This window comes from Oncorhynchus mykiss, chromosome 1 (genome assembly GCF_013265735.2).
Source record: "Oncorhynchus mykiss isolate Arlee chromosome 1, USDA_OmykA_1.1, whole genome shotgun sequence".
In the NCBI taxonomy this organism is placed as follows: Eukaryota; Metazoa; Chordata; class Actinopteri; order Salmoniformes; family Salmonidae; genus Oncorhynchus; species Oncorhynchus mykiss.
In genome coordinates, this window is record NC_048565.1 from 4,405,427 (window position 1) to 4,417,140 (window position 11,714).

The following is an 11,714-nucleotide window of genomic DNA, read 5'->3' on the forward strand; positions in this document are numbered from 1 at the left end:
GGTCTAAAGTAGTGCACTATATAGGGAATAGGGCTCTGGTCTAAAGTAGTGCACTATATAGGGAATAGGGGCTCTGGTCTAAAGTGGTGCACTATATAGGGAATAGGGCTCTGGTCTAAAGTAGTGCACTATATAGGGAATAGGGCTCTGGTCTAAAGTAGTGCACTACATAGGGAATAGGGCTCCATCTGGGATGCACACCATACCTCTAATAATTTAATCTGAGATCTGAGTGCACAGCAACCAACAGACTTGTCTTATCTCGTCTAAAAATTCACTTCTGACTTTCGCAGCATTAAAAGATGTCAGACAGACACGTAGTTGACAGACACTCACCCAGGACATTTCAAACAGAAAGATCTCATGTCAACTCGATCATAGCTACCGTTGCTAATGACCGTTGTTAATGCCTCCTATTATACAAGGACACAGGACACAGGACACAGGACACAAGGATACAGGACAGGTAGTTGGGACCCAGGACTACAGACATCTATTAAAATAGTATTGGGTATAATTATGACAGGATGCTCAGCTCTGGCATGTCATGGTCTGTCTGACCCTGTGTCTGTCTGTGTGTGTCGATCTACAGCGTAATTGCAATGGGACACTATAACCTCACGAGCGATGCACCCAAACGCCTGAAGCTAAATTAAAACGATATGTACTGAGGCATAACTAAAGCGGGACACAAGACACATCAAGTCAGGGCTTGTTGTGATATTTCCGACCCTGTATCTGTTTGTGTTTGTCTCGATCACTGTATTGGGACATGAAACCCCATTCTTACAAAGACATCACTCACCAGCCAGGCTATAGGGGCTTAGATTAGAACACTGACCTTTGACCTCTCCTATTGTTGCCATGGTACCTCAGCCTGTACCGCAGTGTAAAAGAGAGAACGGGTAGTGGGGGAATCAGAGACGATGGGAGAGAAGGGTTGGAGAAGAAGAGGGGAGGGAGTGAGGGATTAGAAAGGAGGGAGAGAGGATTTGGAGAGGAGGGGAGGGAAGTGAGGGATCGGAGGGGAGGGAGAGAGGAGGGGAGGTAGAGAGGAGGGGAGGGAGAGGAGGGGAGGGAGAGAGGAGGGGAGGGAAGTGAGGGATCGGAGGGGAGGGAGAGAGGAGGAGAGGGAGAGAGGAGGGGAGGGAGAGGAGGGAAGTGAGGGATCGGAGGGGAGGGAGAGAGGAGGGAAGTGAGGGATCGGAGGGGAGGGAGAGAGGAGTGGAGGGAGAGGAGGGAAGTGAGGGATCGTAGAGGAGGGGACATGGGGTATTGGGAGTTTGAACACGGACGGATGCACAGCCCCAACAGGTGGTGTTGATTTAAAGGCCCTTTGGCTTCTCCATGTGTTGGAACTAAACCCCATACAAGACAAGCTCAGATCAAAGCACTGTCAAAAGCACTGAGCTTCCTCACACCAGCACATACACAGTCTGTCTCTCACTCTTTCCCTTTCTCTCCTATAGGTCTCACCACTCTCTCTCTTCTCTCTGTTTCTCTCTCTCTTTCCCTTTCTCTCCTATAGGTCTCACCACTCTCTCTGTTTCTCTCTCTTTCCCTTTCTCTCATATAGGTCTCACCACTCTCTCTCTTCTCTCTGTTTCTCACTCTCTTTCCCTTTCTCTCCTATAGGTCTCACCACTCTCTCTGTTTCTCTCTCTTTCCCTTTCTCTCATATAGGTCTCACCACTCTCTCTCTTCTCTCTTTCTCTCTCTCTCTTTCCCTTTCTCTCCTATTGGTCTCACCACTCTCTCTCTTCTCTCTGTTTCTCTCTCTCTTTCCCTTTCTCTCCTATAGGTCTCACCACTCTCTCTCTTCTCACTCTGTCTCTCTCTGTCTCTCTCTCTCTCTCATTCACTCACACACTCACTCACTCAATCACTCACTCATTCACTCACACACTCACTGTTTCTCTCTATGTCCCTCTCTGTCTCTCTCTGTCTCTCTCTGTCTCTCTCTGTCTCTCAATTCAATTCAATTCAAGGGCTTTATTGGCATGGGAAACATTGCCAAAGCAAGTGAGGTAGATAATATATAAAGTGTCTCTCTGTCTCACTCTGTCTCACTCACTCACTCACTCACTCACTGTTTTTTTCTCTCTCTCTCTCTCTCTCTCTCTCTCTCTCTCTCTCTCTCTCTCTCTCTCTCTCTCTCTCTCTCTCTCTCTGTCTCTCTCTGTGTCTCTCTCTCTCTCTCAATTCAATTCAAGGGGCTTTATTGGCATGGGAAACGTGTTAACATTGCCAAAGCAAGTGAGGTAGATAATATACACTAGTGAAATAAACAATACAAATGAACAGTAAACATTACACTCAAACAAGTTCCAAAACAATAGAGACATTACAAATGTCATATTATATCTATATACAGTGTTGTAACAATGTACAAATAGTTAAAGTACAAAAGGGAAAATAAATAAAACACAGGGTGTTAGTTCTTCACTGGTTGACCTATTCTTGTGGCAACAGGACACAATATCTCACACACGTAACCCCTTAATTCATTCCTACTTAGATTTGTGTGTCTATGTTGTGTAATTTGTTAGGAAAGGGGGATACCTAGTCAGTTGTACAACTGAATGTATTCAACTGAAATGTGTCTTCCACATTTAACCCCTCTGAATCAGAGAACTGCCTTGTTCAGGGGTAGGACGACAGATTTTCACCTTGTCAGCTCGGGGAGTCGATCCCGCAATCTTTCAGGTTACTGGCCCAACGCTCTAACCACTAGACTACCTGCTGGTTACTGTCCCAACGCTCAAACCACTAGACTACCTGCTGGTTACTGGCCCAACGCTCTAACCACTAGGCTACCTGCCACCCCTACAATCTAACCACTAGGCTACCTGCTGGTTACTAGTCCAACACTCTAACCACTAGGCTACCTGCTGGTTACTAGTCCAACGCTCTAACCACTAGGCTACCTGCTGGTTACTAGTCCAATGCTCTAACCACTAGGCTACCTGCTGGTTACTGGCCCAACGCTCTAACCACTAGGCTACCTGCTGGTTACCGGCCCAATGCTCTAACCACTAGGCTACCTGCTGGTTACTGGCCCAACGCTCTAACCACTAGGCTACCTGCTGGTTACTGGCCCAACGCTCTAACCACTGGGCTACCTACTGGTTACTGGCCCAACGCTCTAACCACTATACTACCTGCTGGTTACTAGTCCAACACTCTAACCACTAGGCTACCTGCTGGTTACTAGTCCAACGCTCTAACCACTAGGCTACCTGCTGGTTACTGGCCCAACACTCTAACCAGTAGGCTACCTGCTGGTTACTGGCCCAACGCTCTAACCACTAGGCTACCTGCCACCCCTACACTCTAACCACTAGGCTACCTGCTGGTTACTAGTCCAACACTCTAACCACTAGGCTACCTGCTGGTTTCTGACCCAACACTCTAACCACTAGGCTACCTGCTGGTTACTAGTCCAACGCTCTAACCACTAGGCTACCTGCTGGTTACTAGTCCAATGCTCTAACCACTAGGCTACCTGCTGGTTACTGGCCCAACGCTCTAACCACTAGGCTACCTGCTGGTTACCGGCCCAATGCTCCAACCACTAGGCTACCTGCTGGTTACTGGCCCAACGCTCTAACCACTAGGCTACCTGCTGGTTACTGGCCCAACGCTCTAACCACTAGGCTACCTGCTGGTTACTGTCCCAACACTCTAACCACTAGGCTACCTGCTGGTTACTGGCCCAACGCTCTAACCACTAGACTACCTGCTGGTTCTAGTCCAACGCTCTAACCACTAGGCTACCTGCTGGTTACTGGCCCAACACTCTAACCACTAGACTACCTGCTGGTTACTAGTTCAACACTCTAACCACTAGGCTACCTGCCACCCCTACAATCTAACCACTAGGCTACCTGCTGGTTACTAGTCCAACACTCTAACCACTAGGCTACCTGCTGGTTACCGGCCCAACACTCTAAACACTAGACTACCTGCTGGTTACTAGTTCAACACTCTAACCACTAGGCTACCTGCTGGTTACTGACCCAACACTCTTACCACTAGGCTACCTGCTGGTTACCGGCCCAACACTCTAACCACTAGGCTACCTGCTGGTTACTAGTCCAACGCTCTAACCCCTAGACTACCTGCTGGTTACTAGTCCAACACTCTAACCACTAGACTACCTGCTGGTTACTAGTCCAACACTCTAACCACTAGGCTACCTGCTGGTTACTGACCCAACACTCTAACCACTAGGCTACCTGCTGGTTACCGGCCCAACACTCTAACCACTAGGCTACCTGCTGGTTACTAGTCCAACGTTCTAACCAGTAGGCTACCTGCTGGTTACTAGTCCAACGTTCTAACCAGTAGGCTACCTGCTGGTTACTAGTCCAACACTCTAACCACTAGGCTACCTGCTGGTTACTAGTCCAACGCTCTAACCACTAGGCTACCTGCTGGTTACTAGTCCAACACTCTAACCACTAGGCTACCTGCTGGTTACTAGTCCAACGCTCTAACCACTAGGCTACCTGCTGGTTACTGGTCCAATGCTCTAACCACTAGACTACCTGCTGGTTACTAGTCCAACGCTCTAACCACTAGGCTACCTGCTGGTTACTGGTCCAACACTCTAACCACTAGGCTACCTGCTGGTTACTGACCCAACACTCTAACCACTAGGCTACCTTCTGGTTACTAGTCCAACGCTCTAACCACTAGTCTACTTGTTAGATATTACTGCATTGTTGGAGCTAGAAGCACAAGCATTCCGCTACACCCGCAACAACATCTGCTAATCACGTGAATGTGACCAATAACATTTGATTTGATTTGACACACGCAGTCAATCTAATCCAAGCTCCTAACCCTAAATCTAATCCTAGCTCCTAACCCTAACCCTAAACCTAGTTCCTAACCCTAAACCTAATCCTAGCTCCAAAACTTAATCCTAGCTCATAACCCAAGTTCCTATCCCTAACCCTAAATCTAATCCTAGCTTCTAACGCTAAACCTAATCCTAGCTCCTAAACCTAATCCTAGCTCCTAACCCTAGCGCCTAACCCTAAACCTAATCCTAGCTCATAACCCTAAACCTAATCCTAGCCCATAACCCTAAATAAAATCCTAGCTCATAACTCTAGCTCTTAACCCTAAACATAATCCTAGTTCCAAACCCTAATCCTAGCTCCTAACCCTAAACCTAATCCTAGCTCATAACCCTAGCTCCTAACACTAACCCTAACCCTAAACCTAATCCTAGCTCATAACCATAAATCTAATCCTAGCTCATAACCCAAGTTCCTATCCCTAACCCTAAATCTAATCCTAGCTTCTAACCCTAAACATAATCCTAGTTCCAAACCCTAATCCTAGCTCCTAACCCTAAACCTAATCCTAGCTCATAACCCTAGCTCCAAACACTAACCCTAATACTAAACCTAATCCTAGTTCCTAACCCTAAACCTAATCCTAGCTCATAACCCTAAATCTAATCCTAGCTCATAACCCTAAGTCCTAACCCTAACCCTAAACCTAGCGCCTAACCCTAACATTAAAACTAATCCTAATTCCTAACCCTAAATCTAATCCTAGCTCCTAACCCTAACCCTAAACCTAATCCTTGCTCCTAACCCTAAACATAATCCTAGTTCTTAACCCTAAACCTAATCCTTGTTCCTAACCCTAAACCTAATCCTAGCTCATAACCCTAAATCTAATCCTAGCTCCTAACCCTAACCCTAAACCTAATCCTAGCTCCTAACCCTAGACATAATCCTAACTCCTAACCCTAACTCCTAACCCTAGCCCTAAACCTAATCCTAGCTCCTAACCCTAAACCTAATCCTAGCTCCTAACCCTAAACCTAATCCTAGTTCCTAACCCTGAACCTAATCCTAGTTCCTAACCCTAAACCTAATCCTATCCCATAACCATAAATCTAATCCTAGCTCCTAACCCTAAACCTAATCCTAGCTCCTAACCCTAAACCTAATCCTAGCTCCTAACCCTAAACCTAATCCTAGCTCCTAACCCTAATCCTAGCTCATAACCCTAACCCTAAACCTAATCCTAACCCTAATCCTAGCTCATAACCCTAGCTCCTAACCCTAAACCTAATCCTAGCTCCTAACCCTAAACCTAATCCTAGCTCCTAACCCTAAACCTAATCCTAGCTCCTAACCCTAAATCTAATCCAAGCTCCTAACCCTAAATCTAATCCTATCCCCTAACCCTAACTCTAAACCTAGTTCCTAACCCTAAACCTAACCCTAGCTCCTAACCCTAACCCTAAACCCAATCCTAGCTCCTAAACCTAATCCTAGCTCATAACCCTAGCTCCTAACCCTAACCCTAAACCTAATCCTAGCTCCTAACCCTAGCTCCTAAACCTAACCCTAAACCTAATCCTAGCTCCTAACCCTAGCTCCTAACCCTAACCCTAAACCTAATCCTAGCTCATAACCCTAGTTCCTAACCCTAACCCTAACCCTAAACCTAATCCTAGCTCATAACCCTAAACCTAATCCTAGCTCCTCACCCTAAACCTATTCCTAGCTCCTAACCCTAAAGCTAATCCTAGCTCCTAAACCTAATCCTATCTCCTAAACCTAATCCTAGCTCCTAACCCTAAATCTAATCCTAGCTCCTAACCCTAAATCTAATCCTAACCCTAAACCTAATCCTAATCCTAATCCTAGTTCCTAACCCTAAACCTAATCCTAGCTCCTAACCCTAAATCTAATCCTAACCCTAACCCTAAACCTAATCCTAGCTCCTAACCCTAAACCTAACCCTAGCTCCTAACCCTAAACCTAATCCTAGCTCCTAATCCTAACCCTAAACCTAATCCTAGCTCATAACCCTAAACCTAATCCTTGCTCCTAACCCTAAATCTAATCCTAATCCTAACCCTAAATCTAATCCTAATCCTAACCCTAAACCTAATCCTAGCTCCTAACCCTAAACCTAATCCTAGCTCCTAACCCTAACCCTAGCTCCTAACCCTAAACCTAATCCTAATCCTAACCCTAAACCTAATCCTAACCCTTAACGTAATTCTAACCCTAAAACTAATTCTAACCTTAACCCTAAACCCCCCAAAATGTCCCCAGTTGTTTGTTTACTATTCTTGTCGGGCCTTAGTATAGTTAAATATACACACACACACACACACACACACACACACACACACACACTGCTCTGATATGTAACAGAGCCCTTCTCCCAGTGGTCTTACACAACCCTGAACCAGGGTGTGTATTGAACCCTGTGTGTCCAATACACACACACTCAGCCCCCCACACACACACTCTCAGCTCCCCCCCACACACACTCTCAGCTCCCCAACACACTCAGCCCCCCCCCCACACACACTCTCAGACCCCCCCACACACACACTCTCAGCCCCCCCCACACACACTCTCAGCTCCCCAACACACTCAGTCCCCCCCCACACACACTCTCAGCCCCCCCACACACACACTCTCAGCCCCCCCACACACTCTCATCCCCCCCACACACACTCTCAGCTCCCACACACACTCTCAGCCCGCCACCCAAACACACTCTCAGCCCCCCCCCACATACACACTCTCAGCCCCCCCCACATACACACTCTCAGCCCCCCCCACATACACACTCTCACCCCCCCCACATACACACGCTCAGCCCCCCCCACACTCTCAGCCCCCCCCCCCCACATACACACTCTAACCCCCCCCCACAAACACACTCTCACCCCCCCCACATACACTCTCAGCTCCCCCCCACACTCTCAGCCCCCCCCCCCCACACACTCTCAGCCCCCCCCACATACACACTCTCATCCCCCCCACACTCTCAGCCCCCCCCACATACACACTCTCACCCCCCCCCCCCCCCCACATACACACTCTCAGCCCCCCCACACTCTCAGCCCCCCCCCACATACACACTCTCAGCCCCCCCCACATACACACTCTAACCCCCCCCACAAACACACTCTCAGCCCCCCCCACATACACACTCTCAGCCCCCCCCCACATACACACTCTCAGCCCCCCCCACATACACACTCTCACCCCCCCCCCACATACACACGCTCAGCCCCCCCCACACTCTCAGCCCCCCCCACATACACACTCTAACCCCCCCCACAAACACACTCACCCCCCCACATACACACTCTCAGCCCCCCCCACACTCTCAGCCCCCCCCCACATACACACTCTCATCCCCCCCACACTCTCAGCCCCCCCCACATACACTCTCAGCTCCCCCCCACACTCTCAGCCCCCCCCCCCCCCACACACTCTCAGCCCCCCCCACACTCTCAGCCCCCCCCACATACACACTCTCATCCCCCCCACACTCTCAGCCCCCCCCCACATACACACTCTCACCCCCCCCCCCCACATACACACTCTCAGCCCCCCCACACTCTCAGCCCCCCCCACATACACACTCTCAGCCCCCCCCCACATACACACTCTCAGCCCCCCCCACATACACACTCTCAGCCCCCCCCCACATACACACTCTCAGCCCCCCTCACATACACATTCTCGGCCCCCCACACATACACACTCTCAGCCCCCCACCACACTCTCATTCCCCCCACATACACACTCTCAGCCCCCCCCCCCACATACACACTCTCAGCCCCCCCCCCCACATACACACTCTCAGCCCCCCCCCCACATACACACTCTCAGCCCCCCCCCACATACACACTCTCACCCCCCCCCCCCACATACACACTCTCAGCCCCCTCCCCACACTCTCATCCCCCCCTACACTCTCAGCCCCCCCCCCCACATACACACTCTCAGCCCCCCCCCACATACACTCTCAGCTCCCCCCCACACTCTCAGCCCCCCCCACACTCTCATCCCCCCCCCACATACACACTCTCAGCCCCCCCCACATACATACTCTCAGCTCCCCCCCACACTCTCACCCCCCCCACACTCTCAGCCCCCCCCCCCCACACACATAGTGCTGGAGGCACTGGGTTATCATGACTGAAACATTCTCTTTCATAAGTTGCACACTCCGCTCCCCTTTACTCACGTAGAGTCCAGAGTGACTGTCACCGAAGAAGGGGAATGCAACGGAGATCTCCACCAGCCCCGAGCCGCCATCGTCCTGGGAGATGGTTTGGGAGTCCCCCGAGTCCTGGCCAAAAGGATAGAAGTCCTCCAGGGGTACCCCCGGCTCGACCGTCCCAGGGAGGAGCAGCAGGTTCAGGCAGAGCAGGGTGCAGAGGCAGGGTAGCAGGGATCCAGGTACCAGGTCAGCTCCAGACATCTTCACCATCGCCCTCAGACTCTCAGCTTCAGCCTCTAGGCAGGCAGCAGAACAGGAGAGGACAGGAGAGGACAGGGAAGGACAGTATCTCGTCTTCTACACCAGCAGCTCTTTAAATCTTTAACGTTGTTTCTCTCTCTGTCCTTCTTCCTTTCTCTCTCTCTCTCCCAGGGAATGAGGTGACAGGGACAGTCACAACAGGCAAAGGGTATCACAGGGTAGGGTAGCAGAACACCTGGGGTATCAGAGGGTAGGGTAGCAGAACACCTGGGGTATCAGCAGAACAGGAACCTTCTTTCACAGCTGCAGCAACAACAGCCCTTTAAACCTTCTCCTGTGTTGTCTCTCTCTCTCTCTCTCTCTGTCTCTCTCTCTCTGTCTCTCTCTCTCTGTCTCTCTCTCGCTCTCTCTCTCTCTCTCTCTCTCTCTCTCTCTCTCGCTCTCTCTCTCTCGCTCTCTTTCTCTCTCTCGCTCTCTCTCTCGCTCGCTCTCTCTCGCTCTCTCTCGCTCGCTCGCTCTCTCTCGCTCTCTCTCTCTCTCTCGCTCGCTCTCTCTCGCTCGCTCGCTCTCTCTCGCTCGCTCTCTCGCTCGCTCTCCCTCGCTCTCTCTCGCTCTCTCTCTCTCCCTCTCGCTCTCTCTCTCCCTCTCGCTCTCTCTCTCTCTCTCGCTCTCTCTCAGTTGTGCTGTTTGTCTGAGACAAGGGGATAGATTCCTTGCATTCTACTTGACTCGCTGCTTGCTGCTGGGTGCTTCGTTGGTTCGTAAAGCTGTGCTGCTGCTCCGTCTCACAGAGATAAACTGAGAGGGAAAGACTGAAAGAAAAAGGGGGAGCAGAATGATTTTTTTTATTTTTTACAATCCCAGCGATTTGGTCCCTGATGGTTAGGGTTAGAAATACCCTCAATAAAAGCTCTATTCTGCCTGCCAAAGGAGTTCTTTCAGCTCTGCTAGGCCACACCCCCCCTTGGGATTCACTACCTCGCATAATGAGGGAATGTCGGCCAATGGTAGAGGAGAGGCCGGTAACTGGATAACTACTGGGAGGACCTATGGTAATCAAAGGAGTGCTCTAGAAACTCTGACAAGGCTTCTCCCTCCTCTCCTCTTTGGCTTAACCCTTTCACTCTGAGTCTATACAGATAACGCACCTTAGCGTGTCAGACTGAACAGGTTACACGCTACAAGCGTCCAGCTCTCCTCTCATCGAAATTTGACTCTGTGCATCTACCTAGGCGTATCAGAGTATGTTTAAACCAGGTAATAACATGGCTATATACAGGGGGTAGCAGTACAAGGTTGGTGTACAGGGGTACGAGGTAATAGCATGGCTATATACACAGGGTACCAGTACCGAGTTGGTGTAGGGGTACGAGGTAATAACAAAGGTACGAGGTAATAACAGAGGTACGAGGAAATAACAGGGGCATAAGGTAATAACAGGGGTATGAGGTAATAACAGGGGTATGAGGTAATAACAGGCGTACCAGGAATTAACAAGGGTATGAGGTAATAACAGGGGTATGAGGTATTAACCGGGGTATGAGGTATTAAGAGGGGTACCAGGTAATAACAATGGTACCAGGTAATAACAAGGGTACCAGGTAAGAACAGGGGTGCCAGGTAAGAACAGGGGTACCAGGTAATAACAGGGGTATGAGGTAATAACAGAGGTATGAGGTAATAACAGGGGTATGAGGTAATAACAGGGGTAACAGGTAATAACAGGGGTACCGGGTAATAACAGGGGTACCGGGTATTAACAGGGGTATGAGGTAATAGCAGGGGTATGAGGAAATAACAGGGGTATGAGGTAATAACAGGGGTACCAGGTAATAACAGGGTACCAGGTAATAACAGGGGTATGAGGTAATAACAGGGGTACATGGTAACAACAGGGGTACCATGTATTAACAGGGGTATGAGGTAATAACAGGGGTATTAGGTAATAACAGGGGTATGAGGTAATAACAGGGGTACCAGGTATTAACAGGGGTATGAGGTAATAACAGGTGTACCAGGTATTAACAGGGGAACCAGGTACTAACAAGGGGTACCAGGTAATAACAGGGGTACCAGGTAATAACAGGGGTACCAGGTAATAACAGGGGTACAGGGTAATAACAGGGGTATAAGGTAATAACAGGGGTATGAGGAAATAACATGGGTAGCAGGTAATAACAGGGGTACCCGGTATTAACAGGGGTATTAGGTAATAACAGGGGTACCAGGTATTAACAGGGGTACCAGGTATTAACAGGGATACCAGGTATTAACAGGGGTATGAGGTAATAACAGGGGTACCGGGTATTAACAGGGGACTGAGGTAATAACAAGGGTACAAGGTAATAACAGGGGTACAAGGTATTAACAGGGGTACCAGGTAACAACAGGGGTACCAGGTATTAACAGGGGTATGAGGCAATAACAGGGGTATGAGGTATCAA

At 49.6% G+C, this 11,714-nt stretch overlaps 1 protein-coding gene across 5 annotated transcripts in view; it reads right to left on the bottom strand.

The window, feature by feature from the left end:
- LOC110524992 (sushi, nidogen and EGF-like domain-containing protein 1) overlaps positions 1-9,712 on the bottom strand; it is a 153,622-nt gene extending 143,910 nt beyond the window's left edge. For 4 of the 5 annotated variants that reach the window (XM_036983011.1, XM_036982966.1, XM_036982857.1 and 1 more), the window contains exon 1: positions 9,034-9,711. In XM_036983011.1, coding sequence (XP_036838906.1) covers positions 9,034-9,279 — 246 coding nt within the window. In that variant the 5' untranslated portion in view covers positions 9,280-9,711. Of the gene's footprint in view, positions 1-9,033 lie in introns of all 5 variants that reach the window. The other variant, XM_036983052.1, reaches the window with a different exon arrangement.
- Between the last annotated feature and the right edge of the window lie 2,002 nt (positions 9,713-11,714).